General features: G+C 39.6%; 1 protein-coding gene and 1 long non-coding RNA gene across 10 annotated transcripts; one reads left to right on the forward strand and one right to left on the reverse strand.

Annotated features, from left to right (window-relative positions):
* Nucleotides 1-2,190: 2,190 nt before the first annotated feature.
* LOC118942622 (uncharacterized) lies at nt 2,191-3,971 on the reverse strand. The gene is made up of 2 exons (XR_005038428.2): nt 3,653-3,971; nt 2,191-3,496 (listed from the first exon to the last, which is right to left on the reverse strand). It is a non-coding gene; the product is annotated as an uncharacterized LOC118942622 (long non-coding RNA).
* Nucleotides 3,386-14,779, forward strand: glsl (glutaminase like). Of its 9 annotated transcripts, none has more exons than XM_036956474.2 (21): nt 3,386-3,752; nt 6,240-6,340; nt 7,696-7,763; nt 8,530-8,629; nt 8,884-9,025; nt 9,135-9,201; nt 9,315-9,427; nt 10,195-10,324; nt 10,479-10,543; nt 10,677-10,840; nt 11,052-11,110; nt 11,211-11,255; nt 11,387-11,445; nt 11,623-11,689; nt 11,831-11,881; nt 11,966-12,142; nt 13,127-13,258; nt 13,369-13,461; nt 13,941-14,002; nt 14,148-14,288; nt 14,553-14,779. In XM_036956474.2, the coding sequence occupies exons 1-21, from the start codon at nt 3,727-3,729 to the stop codon at nt 14,647-14,649; spliced, it is 1,959 nt and encodes a 652-aa protein (XP_036812369.2). In that variant the 5' UTR covers nt 3,386-3,726; the 3' UTR covers nt 14,650-14,779. The 9 variants fall into 9 exon arrangements, with proteins under 9 accessions (XP_036812369.2, XP_090065281.1, XP_090065304.1 ...); XM_090209155.1 differs by having other exon boundaries at nt 3,391-3,752; nt 10,482-10,543; XM_036956471.2 differs by lacking the exon at nt 3,386-3,752 and adding an exon at nt 4,584-4,838.
* Nucleotides 14,780-14,830: the final 51 nt, after the last annotated feature.

A 14,830-nucleotide genomic window follows, 5' to 3' on the forward strand; every position in this document is an offset into this window, starting at 1 on the left:
AAAGAATGCTGAGTTGCATCCAAAGAACACTATACCTACTGTGAAGCATGGGGGTGGAAACATCATGCTTCGGGGCTGTTTTTCTGCAAAGGGACCAGGACGACTGATCCGTGTAAAGGAAAGAATGAATGGGGCCATGTATCGTGAGATTTGAGTGAAAACCTCCTTCCATCAGCAAGGGCATTGAAGATGAAACGTGGCTGGGTCTTTCAGCATGACAATGATCCCAAACACACCACCCGGGCAATGAAGGAGTGGCTTCGTAAGAAGCATTTCAAGGTCCTGGAGTGGCCTAGCCAGTCTCCAGATCTCAACCCCATAGAAAATTTTTGTAGGGAGTTGAAAGTCCGTGTTGCCCAGCAACAGCCCCAAAACATCACTGCTCTAGAGGAGATCTGCATGGAGGAGTGGGCCAAAATACCAGCAACAGTGTGTGAAAACCTTGTGAAGACTTACAGAAAACGTTTGACTTCTGTCATTGCCAACAAAGGGTATATAACAAAGTATTGAGATAAACATTTGTTATTGACCAAATACTTATTTTCCACCATAATTTGCAAATAAATTCATTAAAAATCCTACAATGTGATTTTCTGGATTTTTTTTCTAATTTTGTCTGTCATAGTTGAAGTGTACCTATGATGAAAATGACAGGCCTCTCTCATCTTTTTAAGTGGGAGAACTTGCACAATTGGAGGCTGACTAAATACTTTTTTGCCCCACTGTATATGAAGGAGGTGCGTATTGCACTGGCAGAGGGGTTGGAGACAAGGTACACCGCAGCACTCTGCATGAAAAATTTTGAAAAATATTGTTACATTACACCTCCCTTTGGTGAGTGACCATATACCTCACCTTAGAACGTGACGGTGGGTGACAGTTTACTAAGTGTGGATCAGCAATAGCATCAGTACACCACACTACAGCAGACCCAGAGGAGTCCCTCAGGGATTTGTACTCGGTCCTCTTGAAAAAAAAATTCCCATATAGTGTACAAGAAGACTTCTATTCAGGTTCAGTGTGAGTGTGGCACAGTTGACGAGCCAGGGACTAAACTGGTTTACTCAGTTTTAGAGAAATTGCGTTTGCCATTTAGCTAACATACAGTATTAATGAAGCAAGAATGTATGCAGGATGCTGCATAGGAGTCTGTCTCCTTGCATTTGAGAAATCAGAAATTAAATATGGAGGGGACCAAGTACAAATCCCTGTGGGACTCCTGTAGTGTGGTATCAGAACATACATTTTTGTGACCTCACCATTCTTTTTAGCGATGTTGTAGCACATAAATATCCTAATTGGCAAATGACAGATGTGAATGTTCAAAATAACTAAAACCTAGTCTGCCTCTGCAGATCAACTAGAGTTGATTGAAAACGGTCACGAATAAATGGAGGGGAAGCCAATCTACATGTACATGAGCCTGAAGATCCAGGGTGATGAAATCAATCTCTACCAGCACCTTGTCTTTGAGACAACGAGCCTCCTACTTTACAGAGAAAAGTAGCAAGACCCCCACCTCTACCCCCTAAACCACAATATTTACAAATAGCTAGACACAAACTTCCACCCCTTTCTCCATCATTGGAGAACAATTCCCAGTTCTACTCTGGCGGCTCATGGCACCCACTATTCTGCTCCTTAGCAGAGGTGCCCTCTAATCTACGGGTCCTGAGTGTGGCACTGGTATGCTCCAGCCTGCGACTGCTAAACTTGGGCTAGAACTGCCAGGCCTTTGAGAGGGAGAAGATTGATGGGACGTGTTAAACAGTGGAGCCCAGCATGATGAGGAAGACCCTGGGTATGGAGTATCTGCACGTGGGCAAGCTTTTCCACTTCCAACATGGCTGGAGGCCCTTACTTGGGTCCTTTGGAGCTGAGCAGGTTGGGTAGTAACGGATTACCTGTAATGGGGATATGCAATCAGATTATAAAAATTAACCAGCTGCAATTTTTGGTAGCCAGCTGCATACATAAAAGGACATTTTGGAAAAATGTATTGCATATTTTATGTTAGACTAAGTACCATTTACATTAGTAATGGTTGAAGTGTCATTCAAAATAAAGGCTACTTTTGGAGTAATTCCTGCTGGGAAGCAAACATTCATCCACACAGCATGATTAAAAGCACAGGTTTCAGGCCAATAGCCTTGTCCCGCTGTCACACCACAGGGCCGGTGGAGTCATAGACGTCATTGACATTTTTATTTCCATTGCCAAATATCTCATTTCATTTACCACAACTACATCAATTCGATACAGAAATAAATACCCACATGTTGTCCAAGAAAATAAACATAACACACGTTTTAGGGGCAACAAAAGCATGAATAAAAAAGGCTAAATGATCTAAGATATTTGCTAAAAAATATACCTCAGATACCTCATGAGGTGAAGGTAGATAGCCTGAAAAGGTGGGAACTTGGGTGAACTTTTTCAGTATGAACATAATACATCAATAACAATCATATCAGTAGCCATGCCTGAGGCAAGACTCATTGTGATTGAAATTTTACTTAAAAAAAAAACAATGTCACAGATGATAAGACAGCAATTTATTTCTGAGGAAGCCTCAGTAAACAAGGGTTCTTTCAACAGTTTGGGGAAAAAAATATTTCAGACGCCTATACAGTTAAAATCCTTGTAGAATGCTTGACTATAGTGCATGTCACAAATTGTGCATTCATTGGTGTGTGCATCAGCTGATGCAAACAAATGTCCCCTTTGGGGATTAATAAAGTAGGCTACTATCTTAACTGAGCTGTTTCCATAGATGTCTGAAAATCAACCAATACTGTGAAGGTGTATAGGACCTGAACTAAAAAGTAATCCATGGTGTCATAGAGAAGCGTCTGTTATGGGTGTAATTAACATTCAAACAGCCTCTTGCTTTAACCTGTCCAACCCCTGCTCTGGAGTTAGTGCCACCTTGACAATATTCTCAGTATCTTGAGCCCTGCAGAGAGGCATAAGGACATGATGAAACATTTTAGTTTAAATTCCTGAAACTTTTCTGTTATTGGCAACACAGTATATAAACATGCATCATGAAGAATCCAGAGATGTCCATTCATAGCTCTCAAACCTTGTCCACAACGACTTCGCTTCTCTTCAACGCCAGCACCTTGGAGAGATACCGAACAAGCTCAGCATTAGCCTGCCCATCAGTTGGCGGTGCGGCAATAGCGACACCTACTGCCACTATAGACACAACTAGGAATGAACATATTGTACATTACCTACGTAAAATAAATAAATACATCTTTTTTTGGGGGGGGGGGTAAAAACAACAACTAAATACTCAATTAGTCTTTACTAGCGGAGTTTATTTTGCCATCAGTGTTCCGCATACAAAAAAGTGTACACCTGTAATCGCGTTCAATTCAGATTCCGGCTTCGCGTGCACTGAAATTGTCACCACGTTGTTCTTGTCTCGAGCTACTTGCCCAGAAGACGAAGGTGTCTGCGACGGCTTCTATAGGCCTACAGTTTAATTCTGCGGAAAGGAGAGGAGCACAACATGTTTAGAACGTACTGTTAGTAAGTAGCCATTGGTCTGCATGACAATTATTTGAGTAAATTATCTTAACTAAACCTCTGGCTGGCTAGTAAATCTATAGCCTACATGGTGCTTGTTTTAGGACAGCCCTACCGTTTTGGTCTTTTCGGGCATTGTATGCTTTCCAGCGTATTTTCTTGCTGCAAAAGGTCCCTCAAACTGACGTGATGATGGGGACAGTCTCCGGCAGAAGGTGAGAGACAGATGGTTTTGGATAAAGTAACGTTATCTAAAATGGAACACCTTAAACAATAGTGTCCGACAAAGAGAACGGGGTTGTCCGTGACTATTGAAAATACAGTGCATTCGTTGATCAATCTCCTGTAACTTCAAGGCACAGTTGGTCAAAAAATGTAAACACAGCTAACGTTGCAACACTTGACTCATTCGGTGTCAACTCTGCGCCTTATCTGCGCATGTTTTCAAATCATGAACTGCATCAGCTGTATCAGCCTCCATTCAAGTTGCTCTTAATTATTTTTGCTTGAGTTGGGTAGTTAATTTCGTGTAATTTATTTTAAAGTGCAAACTAACTAACTGGTTTCTTGTTTTTTGTAAAGACATTCAGAAAATTAATTACACAATTATCCCACATAGCATATGCTTACTTGTTATGTTTAGTGCACTGTATCACTTTAGTTGAAGAGCAGCTACATAATAACTTTATTCATAAGCCACAACACATTCATGAGCAGTACACAACACAAGCATTTATGAAATAGGCTACCTATAAACAGCTGCAGTATAATAACATACTGTGACATAACTTTAACTGAAACTTGCAGGTTCTGAAGTAAGCATTTTGTAAATGCTTATGTATTGCTTATGAATGTGTAATGCAGTCCTTATGTGCCCCTTAAATTTAAGGTGTTTCAGCGTGTTCAAACTCTATAATGTTAACCCCCCCCCCCCCCCAAAAAAAACAACAAAAAACAACCTATGACTGCCTTTCCTTGCAGTTGAGTGGTTCAGAATTCCTTCTGAATTAAGATATCCCACCCACTTTCTCAGTGGGTCCCCTTTCAGTTCTTCCCATTCATTCAGAAACTTCAGAGCAAGCAGCATAACACACAGCACATACACTCACACACAGAGCTTAGAGCTGGAGCAGGGAGACTCAAATGTGTTTTATCCCTACATTATTCCTCCCTGTTGCATTCGTCTCAGAAGTTGACAAAAGACATTGACAAAATAATTGTGGACCAAGTATCCAGTGAAAGTCTCATCCCTCAATGGAAAAAACTCCAAGCCAAGACACAGAGGATAATCCTTATCTATGGTAAGAATAACTAATATTTCACCACTTTGGGATTTGTATATAGTCAGATGTTAGGAAAGGCAGAAGGGTCGTTCAACCAATTTGGTGCCTTATGAGAAATGGAACTTGGTCCCCCAAAAATGTTTGATTTAACCTAATTCAAACATTCTGTCATAAAGGCACATGTTCAAAATCGTCAAAATACATGTTTTACCATCTTAAGATTAAATAAAAATTACTATAGTAAGTGCCTACCCACTGGGCACACACTGGTTGAATCAACGTTGTTTCCAAGTCATTTGAATAAATTATGTTGAACCAACGAGAAATAGATGTTGAATTGATGTCTGTGCCCATTTGGGTATTAAGTGCCAAAGAAAGTAACAGGGTTGACCTTAACAGGGTTGACGATTTAATCTTAAGTCAGCGCTAAATCCCCTTGTGACAGGGGGAATGGAAGATTGTTGTGCGCAACAGCAAGTGGCAATTAAATCCAAGTTTCACCAAAAAAAGTAATTGTTAAAACATTTGTAGCATGTCTATCTATGTTATGGTCGATCCGTTCAGTTTTCCAACCCAAAACACCAGAACATGTCCAAAAAGAGGAGAACCAGTTCACCTTCACTATGATTTGACTATTAGCTGTTCAATGTTTCTTGATTCAGATTCTCCATGTGGTCTATATTAAAGGACACTTTTTTAAAAATATATCAGGCTTTTAAAAAAATATCAAAGGGATGCAAAAGGCACCCATTTTGTGGAATGACCCAATAGCTTACATATTTACCATTTATACATTTGCCAGTAATAGGAAAACTGGTACATTTTCATGTCTCATTTGAGCATCTTGTTTGCTGCACGTTCCATGAATGTTATCATGAGACGTGGCATTGCAGTGGAGTTAACAGAAGGCCAGGCTGCCCACACCAAAGAGAACCTGCATCCCAGGTGCTGCTTTAAGTGGAGATGCTGATGATAGCTCACCATGTCATAACTCCCCTACATAGAGACGGACATTCCACTTATTCCCCACATCATGACTAGACTTGTCTTGGTGGAGTTCTAAGGACCTAATGCATTTAGAACAGGGTTAGTCAGGCACAACATTTGTTTAAAACTTGGTTTTGAACCAAGTTAATGGTTTGATTTGATTTTGATGTTTATTTTGATCACCATTAGCTGTTCTGTTACAATCACTTCGGTTCTTCCTGGTGTCCACAAACTGTGTGCTATTCAAGTGTTTTCATTGTCCTTCACTTGATCCATTAATGACAATTTGTCAATTATTTGCTTGTTTCATTTGGTTGTGACACCTATTGAAAGAGACCATGTCATTTGGTTGCCAAGATTAACAATCATATTGTTTGACAAAAATGTACAACGTTATAAGACCATCTATTCTGAAATCTTTTGTTTTTCTAGTTTCCAAAGAACCCCTTCCCTAAGACGCAAATGGAGGAAACGGTATGGAGGTTTGGACGGCAACAAATTACTGGAGCCAAATAAGGAGGAGGACATGAGAGGTAGGCTACATTGCAGGAACATCTAATTGTGGGTATGAGACTGTTTCAGCGATGTTAACGATGTGGGTTTTCCCCCCCTGTGATTTTTGGCCTATGGGGCTTTTTATTGTGGGTGTTGCCTCAAAGTGCTAAAATAAGGAGCTGAGTGGGATGGTGAAACTGAGGAAGATCTACTCTAACCAGACGTCGGTCATTAAAACAGAGCATGTGGACTGTTGTAGGGCCGACAACATGTGAGGGAAAGAAGGAGGCAAAATCAAGTCCAGATGAGTTGATGTGGTACTGGTTGTTTATCTGACAAAACAGTAAAACAATTGCCACACTAAAGCCAGTCGAAGTCCATGAGTGTATTTATTATAACTTGCCTTATTAAAGAAATAAACATGCAACAGTGTATTTAACCTTTATATGCATGTATGACAGTGATATTTTCACAACCCACGTGTTATACAGATGGTTGTAATAGTGTTCTCAGACAGGCTACTCCTCTCTTTACCCCATTCTTGGCTCAGGGGAAATGCTGTCTGCATTCCTCTGTCTGGAATGTTCCAGTCAAACAGTATAGACATCAACTCCAGTAAACAAGATACTGGAGACAAAAACTACAAATATGTTTATTCAAAGTTTGTGTGTAGTTTTTATTGCTCACGTTTTGATGAGCAATAGTCAATGTTCACAAACGCTGTGTTAAGACATGACATTGTACTAGATATGTCAGAATTGCTGATGTCAAACAGTATACTTGGAAGGGAATGGCATTTATACTGCTCTTGTCTGTGTTGTCACATAATGAGTGTTTCACTTCTTCTCAAGAGTAAAACTTAAAAATTAAACCATTTAACCCTGTGCAGATTTCCATTTTATCTACTGTTGTTGGTATGTGCGGTGTGGTTAAGTTTTCAAAAAATGTTGTGGTTTTGAGAGTTATTTCAGAAAGTGAATTGACCGGGATGTGAAATCTTTTTTTATTTTTTTCTTATTGTCAACTTCTGTGAGCAAGAACTAATAGGTAGTCAGGAAAATGCTGCTGTTTGTATCTTAAAGTGGATTCTGACAGTAAACAACTTTATAGTATCAAATTACATTCAGGGCTGTTTGCATTTACACATTTTACACAATGCACATTTAATCATAATTTTGGGATACTATTATCATCGTCTTTGTTACAAAATTCTCCTCAACTCTTGTTGTAATAATAATAGACTATTCTGTGCTTTGTAAACTTTTTTGGGAACCCTGAAAACATGGCTGATAAGACCAACAAATGTAATTTGAATTAAACTACACATGGATTAAACTAAAAACCCTTGATTTTGTCATTAATTTCCTTTTCTTTATAATTTGTTTTGCTTTAGAAAATTACTTGATGACAGAGGCCCATGAAGAAAGGAATCCTTTGCCAGTGAAAGGGGCTGAGAGCCAGGTACGTGCTGTGTCCTGCCTGAATCTGACACACAAACAACATGCCGATATCACTGTTTCACACAACACACCCCTGAGTCACCCTAATACACCCACCTCACTAGATCAAAGTGGGGGAGTTACCCGCACTTTTGTCAAATAAGCCAAAGCAGAAAGATTTCTGCATTGTCAGGTGGAAGGTGGCCAGCTAAGGCATGAAATAAATCAAAGCAGAGGTTATTCAGAATCAAATTACAGTCTTTAATCTGAGCTGTAAAATAAAGGGAGGATGAAAGTGCTGCTTTCATGAAAAAGTACAGTAGATGGATGTCTTTTCAGCTTCTAAATAGAGTCAATGTCGGTGCAGAAGCAGAGGCCATTTAGAAACCCCAGTAGTAGTAAAAAGTAATCGCTCCATGCTTTGTCACTGTTGATGCCCCCACATTGCCTTGTAAAGGTAACAATTCAACTTTACTTCACTAAAGAGCACCTGTGATTACTGAAAACATTAAAGGGATGTCTGGGGACAGTCAAATGAGGCTCAAAATGTCCATCCGATATGTGTGAGTTTGAAAATGTAGATATTATATGTTGACTCACTGATTAAGACTTTGAAATTCTTACCTCGTTACAGTTAGGCATGGATAATGTCTTATAGATTTGATTGACGGTAAAATGACTTATGTTGTCTAAACTCAAATATTACCAGTCTATAACTGCAGAATGCCACTTCCTGCTTTCAAAATCTGTCTGTACATTTGTTTGTTTGTTGTTTTTCATTTCCTAAGGATACGGCTTCATCAGGGAATGTTCCATGTCCCATGCCAAGAAATTCCTTTCAGTCCCAGTCTCAGAGACCTGTCAACTTAGTGAGCCCTGGATCAACAGGTAAGGATAGTGATGAAGGTGTGAGGAGAAAAGTAGGTTTCCACTTCACTTCACATGTGACTATGCAGTTGCCTGCATTTCTTAGCATAACCCGCATAGTCAAATCCTAAAATACACAATACAGTCCATTTTATGTATCTCTTAAACTGATAGTGTCTATAGAAAATCAAAGGTATTAATCTCACATTTGTAACCCCCACCCGAACCACCCAACCACTCACCTCATTTGTACTCTTTTGTACCTATCTCTACAGGCCTCCCATCATTGGTTAGTAATGGAGCTCTGAAGCCCCCTCTGCCCCAGGCAGAACAGGAGAGGCCTGTCACCACATCTCCCCAGCCCTGGCTCAGTGTGGGCAGGACAGAGACCACGCAGGGACACTCAAAGAGGAGGGCGTGAGTATCTCACAAATGACCCTGTACTCTTACATTATCTTTACCAGTTATGTTCTTATTGCTTAACCATGCCCTCCTGTGGTGGATGAAATACATTATTTTCTTCCAGGGCTGCTGATGTTCTCTTTGACAGCTTTGCCTCTGATGGGAGAGTCGGCATGAACCAGTTTTTTGAGGTAGCTAGTAATTGCTATTGCTAAAGAGACCTGAACAAGAAGCAGTATCCACAAAGATAAACTACAATGACAAACAACGAAAAAAATGTATACTACATTCTCTTCCTCCATAGACAGTGTGGAGCTCAGGCCTACACAGATCCGACCCCAGAATCAAGGACTGCTACTTTCATATGAGGAAACTGCAGGATGAGGATGGAACAGTAGACAGGAACACCTTTCAGAGGTGAGGTTAGAACTGCATTGCAATCATAGTTACTGGCCAACTGTGACGGAAAAGGATGGTTCCTCCACACAGAAAAGCCATTTTTAACACTGGTTAACATACTATGTGTCCAATTGCAACAAAACTCACATTTACAATTTGAAACAAAACAGCATGTTCAGAGTTGGGCAAATAGAGCCTTTATAGAGCAGTGATATTCAAACTTTTTCAACGTCGACCCCATTTCCTTCGCCAGCATTTCCGGGGACTCCATTTTTTTTCCACCAGAAATTCTGCCGACCCTATCCCACCCCAAATCTAATGACACCACCTTAAAAGCATTACATTTTGATTTTCACATCAACAAATAACTTTAAATTCATTATATTTTCATCTCTTTTCAACCAATAAATACATTTAGTCAATAAAAAGTGTTTTCTTCAAATTATCTTTCTCAAAAATGTTTCTATATTGTCCCATAAAATAATCTGTACTCTTAATATATGGTTCCCCAATTAAAAAAATAAATAAATATATATTCTCGATTTTTGTTTTATTTGCCAGCCCCACTGCAATTTTCCCGACTTTGATTAAACCCTGCTATAGATAATAGAGACATACACTTATGTTCAAAATATATACATTAGCCCAATCATGGACAGAACCAAAATACATAATCAACTACATTAGAGAAGCTGTTAGTCAGACCAATTAAACTGGTTGTGTTCCTTGATCACGTTATGAAAGTGTCTCTGATAAACAAGGTGTTATTTAAATTTCCCCCTCAGGTGTGTTACAGGCTTTGTGTCCCTCATTCTGAAAGCTCTACAGGGAAGGTTTGTCATCCCTGACTTTTCCACCTTCACCGACGAAACTCAAAAGTTGTTCATGAAATGTAAACAGCTGTCTTCAGTCAAGGTGAGGTACAATCTCATCTGGTGTTTTGAAGCGTGCCCCAAATTACTTTAGTCGTGCAATAAAATGCTACCTTTGATATTGTAGGAAATGAAAACTTCTCTTGGCATGGGTGTGTGCTAAAACAATGCCTAAAAAAACGAATTGTTTATCTCAGCAGGAGAAGGATAGTAGAGACAGTGCAAAATGGGGAGTCTCAGTCTGTACGGTTGATGGTCAGAGGTATTGTAAAACCAATGTCACTATGTTTTATGTCATCAACACCACTGGGGACTATATAGCGCAGTCCTTTTAAATTGAGAGTCCTTTTTTTGGAAGTTAATCCTCTTGTTCTGCCTTGTCTGTGGTCTTTTAGGCTGTCTTTAGGAGACTGGGCCGAATCCTGTGTTCTGGGGGAAGTATCCTGGCCTCTGGTTTATGGCATTGCAATAGACCAGCTCGGAGTGGACAACGTGCACAGATATGTGGGCGTGGAGGAGTTCTCAAAATATGACTCTCCTTTCACCCTCACCAAACAAGGTACAGTAAAACACGTGTCTACTTATTTCTGCTTGCAAGACTTTGGGTATTACAGCATGGAGCCATGAAGTTCAATTATATGCAATCCAGTAAGCAAAGTATTTTGTATTATTATTTTATTTGACCTTTATTTAAGTATGCATGGCTTATGATGTTAATAGAGTCCTTGGGATGTGGTTTTTAATAATGTAAAAACAAATATTTTACACAGGAGTTCCTCACAGTCCGCTCATTGAGACAGGCGCCATTATTACCACATCTTTGTTACAGGTAATATACACACACTCCCTCACCAATGGCTATTTGCATTCAAATATAATGCCAATGCATTTTCAAGTGATGTTAAATGTAATTTGATGTTTTTGTACAGTTGGCTGCCAGTCTTGGTGCAGAGGAGGAGGAAAAGTATGAATCTGTAAGTAAGGCAGAAGGCAAAAAAATAATGTTTTTAATCTTTATGGTTATGTTTGCAATATAAAAAATAAAACACTTTCAAGTCACAAATACTATGGTGTGACCAATGCCATCTTTATGTCATCTCCGCAGGTCTTGAATGCTGTCAAAAGACTTTGCAATAAGGAACATGCAAACTTAAACTGCACAAGGTATTTAGCAATTTATGGAATTTATTTATATATATATTTTACAAACAAACTAACTTGTTAACAATAGATTGATTATTACCAAAGTTTATTATCTCTCGCTCTTAGCAATTTGCTACATTTTTTGTATTGATGTCTTTTTTTGTCCCTGCTGACCTGTCATGTCTGTCTGTCATACAGTTACCAGAGCTTGAGAAAGGACAGCATCAGACAACATGCCTTATCATTTTACCTTCAAGAAAAGAAAGTAAGTCATTTCTTCCACATCAAACTTTTAAATACAGTAATAGGTAGTAATAAAAATGTTTTTTTTGTGAACACTTGATAGATGTAATTCTCTATTTTTACTGTTTTAACCCTGAAAATGTTCACTTTATTATTTTGGCAGTGCTTTCCGGAGACCGTTGACATAAATGCCACGTTGGATTTAATGCTGCAGGTAAATGTTTGACCATTTCATTTCCATAGTTAAATACTTTGATATAGATTGAAATGTTTCTGATGCATTTTTATTGTGTGTCAGTGTGCCTCCACAGAGGTCACGTGTGAATCAGGAGCAGCCATGGCAGCCTCGTTAGCCAATGGGGGACTCTGCCCTCTGTCAGGTGACCAGGTGCTGTCGCCCTCGGCTACAAAGAGTATGCTCTCTATGATGCAAGTGGCGGGAATGAACGACTACTCCAGAATATTCAATTTTAAGGTTGGTTTGTTTGCATTCTCAAAACAATAATTGAAATTCCATGTGGTGGGTACATCACCGGGGCCAAGCTTCCTACCATCCAGGACCTATATACTAGGTGCTGTCAGAGGAAGGCACAAAAAATTGTCAAAGACTCCAGTCACCCAAGTTATAGACTGTTCTCTCTGCTACCACATGGCGAGCAGTACCGGAGAGACAAGTCTAGGTCCAAAAGGCTCCTTAACAGCCTACCCCCAAGCCATAAGACCGCTGAACAATTAATCAAATGACCACCTGGACTATTTACATTGACCCCCCTGACTAACCTGTACCCCGGCACTTTGACTCGGTACTGGTACCCCCTGTATATAGTCTCGTTATTGTTATTTTATTGTGTTACTTTTCATTACAGTTTTTACTTTAGTTTATTTTGTAAATATTTTATTAACTATTTTTCTTGAACTGCATTGTTGGTTAAGGGCTTGTAAGTAAGCATGTGACAGTGCATGTGACAAATACAATTTGATTTGATTTGGTGCTAGGGTCTGGTGTAGTGGTAACATAAATTCCCTGGTCCCCACTACTCAGTTTTTCTGCTGTATCTTTCTTTGCTGTACATTTATGTTTACTTCTGTCACGAGAGTATTAGACGAGAAAGTGCACTACACGTGTCATAGGCTTGAAGCAGTGAGATGATAGAGCATTTTTGGGCAAGTAAAGCAAATTAAGCCATTCATTTAATCACATACTTTCTTCTTGTTTTACTTATGTATTTGAATTAATGCTTTGAAACCTCCCATTGGCAGGAGCTTACCGGAGCTGAGTACTGGCACCTCAAATGTTCTCCTACTTGAGCTCCTGCACCTCTTAATAAATATTAGTTCAAAAGTATTGCGGCACGCATGCACCTAAATATAAAAAGTACCGGCACCCAAAATGAGTACCGGTACCTATTTCAGTCCAAGTTAAGCACTGGTTAATGATAATCAATGTTATGTTTTGCAGACGTCTGCACCAGCCAAGTCCAGTAAATCAGGAGTTATGCTGGCAGTTGTCCCAGGAGTTCTAGGCCTGCTGTGTTGGTCACCTGACCTAGACTCCTTTGGAAACTGCTGGAAGGCTGTGCACTTCTGTGAGGTTGTGAAACCATCACAACTCCCTAATTAACTATTTCCTTTTATAGCATAATTGTGGTTTGTTCTTCCTTGCTTTTCATTGATTTATTTAATTTTTTGTTTGTTTTTAAGGAACTCATATCAACATTCCAGCTACACAGTTTTGACATTCGAACACCGTTCAGACAGGTGCTTACATACAGGCAATGGAAAGCAGAGTCTGAGGTCAGTATTTGAGGCCATCTACACAACAACACTTTGCACCTGTAAGAGCTGTTTGAAAGAAAGCATGAAATGTAGCCTGTTTTCATGTGATGGAGCTTTGGCATTTCCATGGTGAGGTAACCATGTGGCAAATTAGTTAATATACCAATTAAAAAGAGAGTTCCAAACCTCTCTGACAGTGAGTGCTCTTCGAATGACCATCTCCAGTTAGACCACTCCCAGCCAGTCCTAGCAAAATTCTTGCTTGAGAAATTTCTCTTTGCTAAAAAGCAATTTTTGCATATTTTTTACCATTTTAATTGAAAACAATCACAGTAAGGTAATTAATTGTTACGTATAAATTATGTGATATTGAGATAAATATGCCTGCATTGGACCTTTTAACGATGAATCAAACTCCCTGTCAAGGTCTATTCCAGGGATATTTGAGAAATAAAGTGTTTTTCTTTTTTTCTTTCTACATCCTTCTTATTTGACAGGGTTATCAGATCATGAACATCTTACTGGCTGCTTTCAAAGGTGACATACAATCCTTGCGAAGGTAGGGTTGCCCTAAGTAGAATGTCTATCTTTTCTTGCATACATTAAAACAGAAAAAAATAAAATTGATACACCATGAGACACTGTATTTTTTAAAACATTATAATCTTCTAAATGTACACACTTGATCATCTTTCCCTCGCCAGGTACTTCCTGTCTGGGGCTGACGTGAATGCCGTGGACTATGACGGGAGGTCCGCTCTGCATGTGGCTGCCTCCGAGGGTCACTCTGAGGTCATCCGGTTCCTGGTGGAGAACACAGGCACCAACTACTCCCTCAAGGACAGGTAAAAACTAAGAAGGCTGCATCTCAATAGTTGAATTGCTTCCTCCCTATGTCTTCTGCCGTGAGCTGAAAAGGCAGGACAGGTGAAAGCTAGAGTGCTACACGATGGACCTGTATTAGGAATCTGGTTTTACCTGTCCAGTTCTTTCACCAGTGCAGATGAGGGAAAGGACACAAGGAGTGAAAGCTCCCATAGGCTATTGAGGCTTTAAGTTTATACAGTAGACTTATAATCTCACACTTTTGTGGCATGTTCTCTTGACAGATGGGGTAACACACCCATGCAGGAGGCTATGAGACACAGCCATGGACCTGCAGCCCAACTACTCAAGAAATATGAAGAGCAGCCAGTGACTCTGTGAGCAGTAAAGGCACATACAGGATCAACAGTTGGCGCTAAACAGAAGTTTCTCTCTCAATTATTTTCCAATACATGTGGAGGAAATGTGTTGTAATTCCTATACGTTAATAAACTTTCTATGATGTAAAACAGGTGCAGCTTTTAGGGTATTTTGTATTTTGTTTCCTTTTTCCTGGTAGTTA

Source organism: Oncorhynchus mykiss, chromosome 2, assembly GCF_057628025.1.
Source record: "Oncorhynchus mykiss isolate SJ-2025 chromosome 2, ASM5762802v1, whole genome shotgun sequence".
Taxonomy (NCBI): Eukaryota; Metazoa; Chordata; class Actinopteri; order Salmoniformes; family Salmonidae; genus Oncorhynchus; species Oncorhynchus mykiss.